A 12,527-nucleotide genomic window follows, 5' to 3' on the forward strand; every position below is an offset into this window, starting at 1 on the left:
GGAGCGCCGGCTGCTTCCTGAGGGTCGGCTGTAAAACGAAGGAAAACGTGCGGGCGTTTTGCGAGCGCGGTGCGGGGCCGGGCTGTCCTCGGCCGGGCTGTGCCAGCCCCGTCTGACGCACAGCGGGCGCGTCATGCCCGTGCCGGGCCCAAGCTTGCGGGAATTACATAAAATATAGCACGGGCTTGCGGGGCTTGTGTTGGTCCGAAGAGGCCACACATCTCATGGAATTTTAATTCCGAGCGTTTTCCCCCTTTTTTGTGTAATCACAGTTAAATTGCAGCAAATGCTCTTTTTCTTTAGCTGTTTCTTGTGTGTGCATGAATTAGGAAAAATGCCCTCTAAATGTGCTGATTAGGGTTCCCTTTTTTAACTGCTCCAGCATTACCAAAGCTTAGGAAACAACAATGCTCATCTTGTGCCACGTATTTATTGTAGGGTTTTATAAGTTCGTAGTCAGTAAGTTCAGTGAACTGCGTTGAGTTCAGTACTAAGGGCTTTTGTCACATTGTGACAACTGTCAGTACGAGCTGTCCTTTTTTTTTGGAAATTTTTCCTTCAGTAAGGTTCAGGTCGGTGCATGTAGACATGCAGGTGTGCAGAAGACTAAAACAAAAAAGGAAAGCTGTTGAGACTTTTACAGAATGGACAGTTCTGTAAAATATTATATTTTTTTTGTGAGAGAGCTGTGTTATTCATGGTTAAGTGGTCATGCTTTGTATGACTTTATTTACTGGCATCTCTTAATTATTTTTAAAAATGTATTTATTTTTTAGTGAGTGCTTTCCAAAGCAGACAATTTCCCTGCTGCATTTCTGGTTGGAGGTGTTATTTACCCTCTCTACAGAAGTATTGTGCTCCCTAAAAGAAACTGATTACTAATACAGGTTGGTCTGTACTGCGACTCTGCTTTTGGCTAATCTTTTGAGATGGAAGATTGCCTACCCAGGGTGGTTTCTCAATGGACTTTTTACATATTCATATTGTAATTTGTCTCTTGTGAATGCTGCAAAATTTAAGACACTTCCCTGTAAAATGTTTTGTACAATGTTTGTTTTTCTATGTGATTTCTGTAGCAACTGTGTAATTTGCACGCAGTTCAGTTTCTCTTCATCAGTAAGCCGTGATTTGTACAGAGTGTGCACAGAGTGAAATGAAATGGCAACCATGGCTAATGATTTTGTAGTCATCTGTATTTGTTCTTTTATCAATAAATGGTTTTTAAAGACTTTGAGGCAGTATGACTAGAATGAGACAATGTATCACAAAGCCGATCTTGTCAAATAGCTTTGGTTTTGTTTTTTTTTTTAACCCTTAAGATTATCCAGAGGTCTCTGGGAAAATGCATACTGGAGTGTGGGAAAAACTTTCTAGTGTTAAAATGAAATTTAAAAGTGGATGTTTGAAGGGAGGTAGTGCAAGCATGCTATGTACTCTCATTTTGTAATTTTACCCATAAACATGGGTAAAATGAGCACGAGTCAGTACTTAAAAGCTCACTTTCCATAACTTTTGCTGCCAGAGCAGGACTGCTTTTCCTTCTTTTTTCTTCCAAAATGGCTGCCTGAAACAGCTTTTTTTTCTTCCCTTTGTTAGGATGGAAAGTTTCAATGAAAAGTGGGAGCCTGTCTTATATTCTGCCATGTAATCGCCTGCCTGTGCAGTTGATGAGTCAAGTGAGAGTTTATACCTCCAATGGTCAGAAGAAAGATCTTGGATCACAAGATACAAATGGATCAGCCCGTGGAGAAACCCTGCATAAAGTTGAAACAGGTAATACTAAGCTACAATAAAGAGTATTTATAAAAATGTAAAAGCTTAACATATTTACTGATAACAGTGTTTTTTTTTAATTGTATGATATTGCAATTGCAGAATTCTTATTATTTTGGGTTGTGGGCATCTCTATATGAAATTCAAGTTCATAAGCAGGGAGGAATGCTGAAATTTATTTCTTTGTCATTCTGATATTTTAAGGGTTTAAGTTTAGAGTAATCAAATTTAAAGTGGTGGTGGAAAAAATGTGGATGTTGAAAGGGCTTCAGTAATTTAAGGGATATGAAATGGGATGTATTACTCATCTTTCAAAACTTTGCTTGTTTATTTGATTTTTTTTTTGTAGTATTTCTGGTGTGTTGTGTCAAAGGAATTAATGCTAAAGATTGAATGAGTGCCACTGTTGAGCATTGTGGCATCTCAAGGCCAGGCTATAAATGACTGGTAAAGAGGGTTGAGCTGTTTCATCTGCTGTAGCTTTCTAATCTGACAGTTAGAACTGCAGCATTCACATTAAACATTTGATACAGTGTGCATAACCTGACCCTCCCTGCTGTTTGATTGTCGATCTGGTGCTTGTTAGGTGCTTGTGAAATTCAGAACTGTCTTGTCCTTGCTTCATTGTAACATCCTCTATTTTTGATGCTTGTTAACTGTGGGACTGCGCAGATACAGGCTCGGAAGGCTGTGCTTAGGAGATAACAGATGCTTTTCAAAATGAAAGCTCTCTTTCTTTGTGCTTTTGTCCACAATGGAGTGGTCTTCTAAAGAAAATTTCCTTTTCCTTGTCAGGATAGCAGATATTTGTTCCTTCTTTAGTAACTTGTAAATTCATGGGGCTTGCAACAGTCTTTAAAAGCTAGTAACTGTAGCCAGCTAAGAGGATTACATTCTGATTTTTGGAAGTACAAAAGTGACTCTTAAATATTGTTCAGTCTTGAAAGTTCTACTATGTCAACCTCTACTTGTCTGAAAAACTGATTGTGAACAGAAGTATTCTGTATCCTTTTTCCTCAGTGATGCACTGTGATTTTGTTCTGCCAATGTAGTGAACTTTGAAAGGGTACTTGATGTACATAGATCTCTGTGCATGGATATAGTCTTAGTATCTTTGTGCCTTCCCAGGTAAGGAAAAAAAGGAACAACAAAGGGATTTTCTTTCTTTTGTTTTCAAGTGAAAGGGATGACTGTTTAAGGAATGCTAGTTATGGTGCAACCTTATTTGCTATGTAGTAAGATCAACTTCATAAATTAGTAAGTCTTATTTTTCCAAAAAAAGTATCCTTGAATTGTTATTAGCTGTAGTTCTCAGTTGCTTTTAGGGCATTAACTAATCGCCTTATTGAAACATAGTTATATAGTCCAAGCTTTGAGAGAATCTGATCTTGAAATAATTTAAGTACCATGTTAGGCTAGGAGTACCTCATTACTCAACACTAACATGCTAAAAAAAAATCTTCATTTTAAAAAAGTATATCACTTTGAATAAGGTAATTTTTAATTTTGTGAATGATTATGAATGTGTAGCAAACCTCCAATGTTATAGAGTGGTAGGGCACAAATGAGTGGGTATGTTGGTTTGACATAGAACCATAACGTTTTTGTTCTGAAAGCTATGTTGAGGTGTATGGGACAAGAATGCAATATTTGTTTGAATTTTCAAGTAGTACTTCTGGTTTCTAACTAGAAATCTCACTAAAATTACAGGAATGTATAGTTTTCCAACTATTAAGATTCGTTTCACTATTATAAATTATATTTTGTTGGGTTTTTTTAACAGAATCATATTCTCAAGTTTCAAAACCAGCTAAAAGTCTTTGGTTTTATTCCAGCTGCAGCTTGTTACATATGAGTTGTGGATTTTAGTTTAAATATTCTGTGTTTTAAAGAGCTAACTTTTTGTAAAGGAAGAAGCTTCCATCCCTTAAAATTGAATCCCAGCTTGGAAGCTCTGAAACACTCTGATACATAGCAGCCATAAGCCATACAGAATTAATTGTGTTTACTAACCTAAAGTTTTGCTTAAAACTTGTCCCAAACCACTAGTACACTGTTAAAATATATTTTTTTAAGTTTGGGTGAACTATGTTACAAATTGATGTTCTTCTGCAAGCTGCTGGAAGTTTATTGATCAATGCTACATTAAATATTTACTTTTGTTATTTTTTTTGTTTCTGTCTTTTGAGAGTTTTAAGTGTTGGAAATCTGGCAAATATATTTTCTAATTGTCAGGATGCAGTGCAATATTGAGATATAGTCTAATGCTAGTCAAACTCTTAACTAAAAGGAAAAGTAGGTACTTCCATTTTTACAGTGAGCTTTAATTTTATTGTACAGGACAAGATACAACCAATGCAGGCCAAAAGCAGTCTTCCCCTAAACAGCCAATCCAAGTAAAAGGTAAAGAAATACTTAGTGTATTGGAATTTTACTGCTGTTTGCTAGTAGTTAAAAAAGGAAAAAAAAGGAAACTGTGGCTCCTTTTCAATTGTGTAAGCAAGTTATGTGAATAGCATTTTAAAACACTTGTTTTAAACACTTGTGTGCCAGCTTTGTTTGGTACAGTTTGTTTGAAAATGACTCATAAAAAACCAAGCATAGCAGTGTTCCTTCTAATTACTCAGTCTTCTGTGTTTGTTTGTAATTTTCATTTAAGCTTCCGAGTTCATCAGGAGAAGACTGATTTGTTTTTTCATGTGTTGTTGCAGTCTGTCCTCCTTGAATGTTTTCAGTCGTGTCCATTCTCCCTCTCAGACTTAATGGGGCTAAGCTGAGTACTTGATCTTCCCCATTCCTTGTTCTAAGTCTTCCTCTGTTCTTTCTTATTACTGAGTTAATCTAATCAGTGTTGCTTCTAAATATATTTTGACCACATGAACTGCCTAATCTGAGTTCTGTACAATTCCCATTTGTGTGCAGTAATGTGGTGGGCTTGGCACTGGCTGGACACCAGGTGCCCACCCACACTGGTCTATCACTCCCCTCCTTAGCTGGATAGGGTAGAGAAAATGTAATGAAAGGCTTATGAGTTGAGATAAGGACAGGGAGAGATCACTCACCAATTACTGTCATAGGCAAAACAGATTGGACTTGGGCAAAATCAGTTATTTTATTGCCAGTCAAATCAGACTACAGTACTGAGAAATAAAAACTAAATCTTAAAATACCTTCCTCTAACCCTTCACTTCTTCCCAGGCTTAATCTTTTCTTGCTTCCTCTACCTTCTCAACCCCAGTGGTGCAGGAGGATGTCAGTTTCTTTAGATTTATTGTCTCTTAGTGTATGCATGCAGGAAAAAATGCAAGGTAGATAGAAGAAATTTCTGTGAAATAATTGTGAAAATAGATATATGTTTCAGTAAGAGTTTCCCCTCTCTTAATTAAAGATGTGCTAGGAGAAATGTTTATGTCAAGGATTTTGCTAGTGTCTAGAAAGTAGAATTCTAGTCTTAAAATGCTGCTCTGGCTTAGAAACTTACCATTCCAAGTATAACTAAGGATTAGAAAGACAGTAACATTTTTAAATGCTCACTAATCTTAAATGTGGTTTTTAAAGTGTTTTATTTACGTCATCTTTTGTTGAGCTTGTCTTTCTTTTGGAAACACCAAATAGGGTTTTTTTCCCTCCACGTTTACTACAGTTTTATGCAGTTATTTGAACTAGGAGTAGGATTGTTGCTATGCTGTGCAGTATACAATTACAGTACAATATATACAATGTACAAGATAGGATTTATTTTAGTGAAATTTACCTGTATTTCTGAAAGGTGAGTTAGTAAGTTTTTGATAAATCCATAAGTTGGTTTTTAGTGAGGTTAATATGATTTGGGCATATATTTGTTTTAAATAAAAGATGGGAAGTGTTCTTTATTAAGAATGATCAGTCTGTTCTAACCTTAGTAAATTGTGTACTGTTTTTAGGAAATACCTGAAGTTTTTTTCAGCACCTTCACTCAGGAGCTTTGTGGGATGAATGTGATTATTCAGGGATTTAAAAAATTCTTCAAGTTCAAAGTGGATGAGAGAAATCAGATTATTATGATAAATATTAATACCTGTGCTGTTAGTGTGTCATGGAGAGTCAGGCAATATATTTTGCTGTTAAGCATCAAAACACAGAAATAAGGCAATGTAGAACTCTGGGAAAAATTTTCTCAAAGTCTTTAAAAACATTATCTTTCTGTAAGTATCCTGTGACTTAAGGCGTAGTTCTGGACCAGCTATAGAAATCATATCAGTCCTGTCATTTGCAAGAAGTTCATGTGTTCCCTAAAGTCTTCTCACCAGTAGAATCTGAGCTTTTTGTTTTAAGTTGTATTCTGTAATGTTAGTTACATCACAGTGTTAGTTAGTTGTGTTATATTCTTCTGAATGTAACTAGTCTTCCAATAAATTTGTTTTTAATGCATGTTAGTGTACAGTGACTTACATTTGAGAACAAGATGAAGTTATGTACATACAGACAAGTAGAAAATAATAGCATAAATTTAAAATTCCATTTATAATTTTACTGAATGTGTGGTATTCTTTTCCTTGTGCATGAAAATCTGATGTGATAAGAGCGCATCTTCCAGACATAAAAAGCGTTATAAATAAATCATGTATGTTTTTAATTGTTATAAATGCCCAATGTTCAGAGTACTAAATTTGAACATAATAGTTGAGAAAAATTACGTATACAGTCTGCATGCTCTGCAAAGGTGAAAAGTCTTAACAGCAGAAAGTGGACTTGATTATTGGAAAAAATAGAAATGGAGCAGTCTGTTGCCATTTCAGTTGTTAGACCAAGGGTTTCCAAATGGCAATATTTGAATGAAACAGCTTTTTTTCAAAGGGTTTCCAAATGGCAATATTTGAATGAAACAGCTCTTTTTCAATGGGTTTCCAAATGGCCATATTTGAATGCTATTTATGTAGCCAAGCACCATCTCTGACATCAAAGTTGGAGAAGTAGCTGACTGTAGCAGTTAGGTTTGAGGACCTTGAACTGCAGCGTAGAAAGTAGCAGTTTTGGAGGAAAATTATTCTACCTTACTCGTTTCCACAATGGGGAAGATACCTTTCTCTTCACTGGCAATTTTCTGTATCACTGACACTGTTTTTTCAGATTTCCACTAAGAGATATCACAGCATGACACTAGATTGAATGAATTAATTTTTGAAGTTTCTGCTGTAGTTTCTATGAGTGACTTGTGTCTCTCTTTTTTTTTCAAGTAAAACCAGTCCTTAAAAAAAGAGAGTATGGACCAAAATACACACAGAATAACTTCATCACTGGAGTCAGAGCTATAAATGAGTTTTGTCTTAAATCCAGGTATGATGGGTTTGAGTTGAGATTTAAATTCTGAATATTTGTTCATATGTGCATGAGAAGTAATTGTGATTGTAGAGTGATTTTGCACAAATTTTTCTAAATGTTTTTGTGTTGCACATAATTGTAAGTGGCTGAAGCTAGTTCTTGCTTAGTTTTACAGTGGACTAGGAGCTTGCACTTAATATTCATGTTTCAGTACTTGCTTCTTAAAGTAGTTGATTTGTACTTATGAGACCATAAATCTGCTTGGAGGGAGACACCTCTGTTCCTCCTGTTTTACATAATGGTGTAGATGCCCTAATGTGTAGCTCAGCACAGGAAATTTTATGTGTTCCCCCAAGTAGCTTTGTTATCTTCAGCCTTTTGCAGCTTATGCTGGGAGTGTAAATTTTAGGATTAATTTTCTTGTCACATGACTGCTGATTTCCATTTAGGGAGGCTAATTCATAGAGCCTCTTGTTTATCATATGTGCACATTATCAGTTACATACAGATCATTCAGTGAATGTTTTATTATTTAGTGTTTTAATTCTTTGTCTTCAGTCTGTAGTATTTCATAGTATGAAGACATGATTTGGACTTCTGGGTATGAAAAACAGTAGTTTTCAATGGCCTGCTAGAAATCACTTGCTTCATGTTGTCTGTCTGTTCTGTTTGAGTTAGAGAGCTTCACTTTTTTTGTACAACAAATTAGTAATATCAAAATGGTGGATCATCACCCAGACATAAAAGTCAAATTGGAACAATATGGTCCTTTTCTTACACTAAACTCTTTGTCCACTTTCCTTAGTGATTTAGACCAGCTAAGAAAAATTAAACGACGAAGTCCCCATGATGACACTGAGACTTTCACGGTGTACCTGAGATCGGACGTAGAGGCAAAGTAAGAACTTTTGAAAAGGATGATATGAGAGAGAGAAAAGAGTTTTAAAAGTCAGGTTTGCAATGTGAAAGGGCAGTAAGGTTTTCCATTTTCTATCTGAACACATATTATATCGTGATTATTATAATTACATTGTGTATAAAAAACTCTACAGTATGGTTTTATGCTTGAAAAAAAAGTTGCGTGAATAGAAACAATTTTAAGATACTTTTACTTCATGCAGGTCTCTTGAAGTTTGGGGCAGTCCAGAGGCTCTTGCCAGAGAAAGAAAGCGACGTAAAGAGGCAGAGATCAAGTACAGAGAAAGTGAGTATCTAGTGTTCAAATACCTTCAAATGTCAGAAGAAGTGTGATAGGAATCTACAAGATAGCGTTACTTTATTGAAAGCATGTAAATTTGTAACTTGCAATTGCTGACTAGGTTTTGTGGCATAATCTTAGAGTAAAATGTTACTATCTATGCAGATACAGTCTGTTACTATCTTGCAATTTATCACCTTTGTGATACAGGAAGAATATGCATTTGGTGTTCTGTAGACATACTCTTGAGGAGGGGGCTTTCAGTTTTTAGATGATAATTTACATTTTCAATGCTTTTGCATTTTATCTAATTGAGAATTTTGAAAAGAGTTAAAACTGATCCAAATCTTTACACCATGCCCCTGTTCATTAATTTTTTTCCTCTGAGAAGAATTCAGCTTGCCTTTGTGTTTCAGAAGGGGAGAAGTACCCCCAAATCATTTTTTTTTGTGTAATATTATTTTTGTTATCCTTGCTGGCATTATCAACACCATGTACAGCCAGATCAGTAGTTTGTGACGTATTTGGATCTGTCTAGTCAGTTAAAATCACACAAGAGGCAATACTGCTTCAAGATACTTAGTCTAGTTGTGTACCTTAAAATAAGAGGTCAATTTTTTTTGGAACATTGTGCCACTAGAACACCTTTCTGTCAAAAAAGGCTAGAACTGCAGACACCTGTTGAGGTATCTGTAAGTGTACTGAAAGTGTAGTGAGGAGTCAAAATTTTTATTGACCTGAAGAATAATTTTTGGATATAAATAAAATGAATTTGCAGAAGTATGTTTTGAGTTTTTTCTCTGTGCATTATCATTTGTTGGAAGAAATGGTAACAATGTATAGGTTCATAACAGATTGTATTTGGCATTTTGCATGAGTGTATAACAACATGTGTTTCTGATTAACAACATCAAGGGAAGAATTCTTTCATAGATCATCTAGCTCTTATTAGAAGTTGGCTGCTGCATAAAAAAAGTAGACTTCAATTCCTGAAGCTACTGGTTGCTAATACATATTCACAATGCAAATTTTGTACTGCAGATCTGTTTAGAAACCAAAGGCTGTTGTGGGAATACAAGGAGTTCTTTGGAAATACTAAGGTAAGGTAATTTTCAAGTGTTTGGCTAGAAAAGTGTAGTGAAATGTGTTATGACACCTTTTGAAGGAAAATTTGTGTAACTGAATATTACTGGAAGATTTTTTTTGGACTGTAATATACCAGATCTATATCTGATTGTTATACAGTAGTAAACGTTGTGATGACAGCTGGAACGGGTTCCTACTGTGACAATGTAATCCACCAGTAAGAGAGTTTTCTTTCAGTTGCCTTCTTGTCAAAATTGCAGCTGTACTCATGATTTCAAGTATAACCTATTACCATGTGTAGTGAATATATTGTTAATTTAAAAAACCTAAGTAAGTTTCTTTAAGAAAAAAGAGCCTAGAAGAATGATTGGTTTTGTCTATGCACTGCTGGCCCTTCCTTTTTGCTTAAGTAGACACACACCCTAGATCCAGATGGTTTGGTGTACAGAATGATTCCTTAGTGGGCTCTGGGCCTTGTGGCTGCAGTGGCCTCTGCTGGAGACTTCATTGGAGTTTATCTCTTTAATGGCCAACCATTTGTAGAAATACGTAAGACTCAACTGCTGTTTGGCTGAACATTTAGTAGTAAATTAGTTGCCTTTCAGAACTTTTGCAATACAGGGCAGTGCAAAGTTTTTTATTTAATTTGTATAGTAGGTGTCTAATGACATCAAGATTTAATTATTAAATAATCTGTTATTTCTTTATGTAGCCACGCTCCAGTACAGCAGCTATGTTTTTCAAGGGACCAGGGAAGGTAGTAATGGTAGCTATTTGCATGTAAGTAAAAAAAAAAAAGTTTTGTTTATGCAATAAAAAGTAATTTATTTATATTATCCTGGAAATAGTAACAGTGTGTGTATTTAAGATAAAGATGCCTGTGTCTGTAACTAAAGTTAATAGATTTATTTGTTTATTGTTGATAGCAGAGAGTTTATGTGAATACATTGATCAGTACATAGAGGTCAGGTATTGAATACAGCTCTGATGAGAGAAGAGTGATTTTTTTCTGAGTGTATCACCCTATATAGTTTCTTAAAGGAAAACCAAAATTTTGAAGGATCTGAAGCAGCAGGTATTTAAAGTTGTCAATTTTTCTTGCTCCTTCTTGAGAGGAAGCTTTTCATACATTTTAAAGAATCTTCCATATGACCAACAGAAAAGAATTCACTTTTCTCTGTAAACTGTTATTTCTTTTCTAATTGAAAGCTGCATTCTCAGAAGCTGCTGGGTTTGTTTCTTCTAACTTGAATGTAATTTCTGGCACATGTTAAAATATGCCACTAGAAGACGTTGTTAATAGTTTCTTACAACACTTAATTTATTTAGCTACTTTAAAAATTGGCAATAAATGAAACTTATGTTAAAAATATAGAGGAGTATATTGTAATTCTCTAGTCTGATTTTCTGTGCAATAGGTTTGTAGCAATTAACCTACTGATTCTGATTATGTTTGAAAGTGAGAATGTAGACTTGGACTTTGGTATTAATAGTTACCTCTGTGCAACATAAGACAATGTTTACTCCAGTAAACCTGTAGCTGTAAAAATGTCTTTACAATTCGCACTGAACTCTTAATGGAGAAGTTCCATAGATAATTTTTACAATATAATCTAGTGACAGCCTTGTCTTCCTGTCTGTAGGGAGGAAGTAGGGAACCTTGCACTACAGTATTGGTGGAGGGTGTGTAGGAGGCAAAGCATTGAAACAATAGAAAAGGAAGTTGTAAAGACTTGTATTCTCCCACTGGTAGAAAATTAGTTGTTCTGAGTAGTGAGTGTGATGGTAGTTTTCAGGAAGTGTAACTTATTTCGAACTGCTTAGAAGTTAATGATTTCTGAAAAATAAACTGTGTATCTTTATCAAGTTTAGCTGAAAGGACTTTTTTCACAGTAACCATGCAGAAAATCTCTATCAATTATCTGTTTGCACAGCTCTCTAATTATTAAACTGATATTTGTGTTGACCCCTTTCTGGCAGATAACACATGATTGTACGGCACTTCTGGCTTTGCTGAAAATATTAAACATCAAATATTCTGTTATTTCTTCTCTTTGTTTTCAGAAATGGGTTGAATTTTTTCTTTAAGCTGCTTGCTTGGGTTTACACGGGTTCTGCAAGTATGTTTTCAGAAGCCATACATTCTTTAGCAGACACATGTAACCAGGTAAGTATTTTTTTCCATTCTGCTCAAGTTAGTACTTGTAATAAAACTGGGAATAAAGACAGATACTTACAGTAGTTGTAATGCACTTGAATAAAAAAAATAGGATGCTTCTAAATTTGTATTAGTTTAAAAAGGAGAAGTCAGAATGTAGATTTTGATGATTTTTAGAAATAAGTTGAAAGAATGGAGTTGCAGTAAGAACTGTACTCATCTACTTCATGGATCATGAGTGGTACTTGAAACTAAAGTTATTTTGGTTAGTGTTTTGGTTAAATGTTAACTAGAAATGCTTTTCCTGTCAGTTACTATAATACAATGACAGACTTTGTTACTTATTCATCTCTAGGTAGAATAATGATGAAAATTTGAGCATCTTGTTTTCTTTTTCTATTTCTTGATTACCTATCAGCCTGTCACAGCACAAGTAGCCACATATGTGGCATGTTTACTTTGAGAAGTGGAGTGGCAGGCTCAGAATTGGTCATGTAATATTAATGTGCAGGGATAAAATTAATGTTGTTTTCTCCAGTGTTTTCTAATTCAACTGATAAGGCTGGCCTCCCCATAAATTTAAGTGTTAAAGTGTACATTTTTTCACTTGGCCAAGTGTGTCAATGTACAGGAGAACCAAGTTTGATAGTGGTATTATATATATTGAAGAGCTATTCTGTTTTTTAAACATCAAAGTTGAAAGTTCCACTGAGATGGGGAGGGTTTGTTTTGTTTTTCCAAATAATTGAGTGAGTGGTTTTGGGTAAAACGCAGGAGGAACCTTGCTTCCTCAAAGCAACTTGCTGCTGCTAAGACTAATTGTTACTATGTTTCATTATCCATAGTCTTAAACAAAACACATGCTTTGCAAAATTCAGGTCTAGATTTGTGACTTCCTGCATCAACTACTTAATACATGCCTAATTAAATATATCCCAGGTAGGCAATTTAGATAGCAAGAGGTTATTTCTTCCTTCAAAATATGCTGACAAGTTGCAATGTAAAGTTACT

The 12,527-nt window shown here is 35.1% G+C and overlaps 1 protein-coding gene across 3 annotated transcripts in view; it reads left to right on the forward strand.

The window, feature by feature from the left end:
• The first annotated feature begins 1,576 nt into the window (after nucleotides 1-1,576).
• Nucleotides 1,577-12,527, forward strand: part of SLC30A9 (solute carrier family 30 member 9) — a 32,480-nt gene continuing 21,529 nt past the window's right edge. The window contains exons 1-8 of one of the 3 annotated variants that reach the window (XM_031059402.1): nucleotides 1,577-1,773; nucleotides 4,114-4,176; nucleotides 6,990-7,089; nucleotides 7,880-7,972; nucleotides 8,196-8,278; nucleotides 9,314-9,372; nucleotides 10,071-10,138; nucleotides 11,423-11,525. In XM_031059402.1, coding sequence (XP_030915262.1) covers nucleotides 1,611-1,773; nucleotides 4,114-4,176; nucleotides 6,990-7,089; nucleotides 7,880-7,972; nucleotides 8,196-8,278; nucleotides 9,314-9,372; nucleotides 10,071-10,138; nucleotides 11,423-11,525 — 732 coding nt within the window. In that variant the 5' untranslated portion in view covers nucleotides 1,577-1,610. The remainder of the gene's footprint in view (nucleotides 1,774-4,113; nucleotides 4,177-6,989; nucleotides 7,090-7,879; nucleotides 7,973-8,195; nucleotides 8,279-9,313; nucleotides 9,373-10,070; nucleotides 10,139-11,422; nucleotides 11,526-12,527) is intronic. The other 2 variants (XM_005415473.3, XM_031059361.1) reach the window with 2 other exon arrangements.

Source organism: Geospiza fortis, unplaced genomic scaffold, assembly GCF_000277835.1.
Source record: "Geospiza fortis unplaced genomic scaffold, GeoFor_1.0 scaffold40, whole genome shotgun sequence".
In the NCBI taxonomy this organism is placed as follows: Eukaryota; Metazoa; Chordata; class Aves; order Passeriformes; family Thraupidae; genus Geospiza; species Geospiza fortis.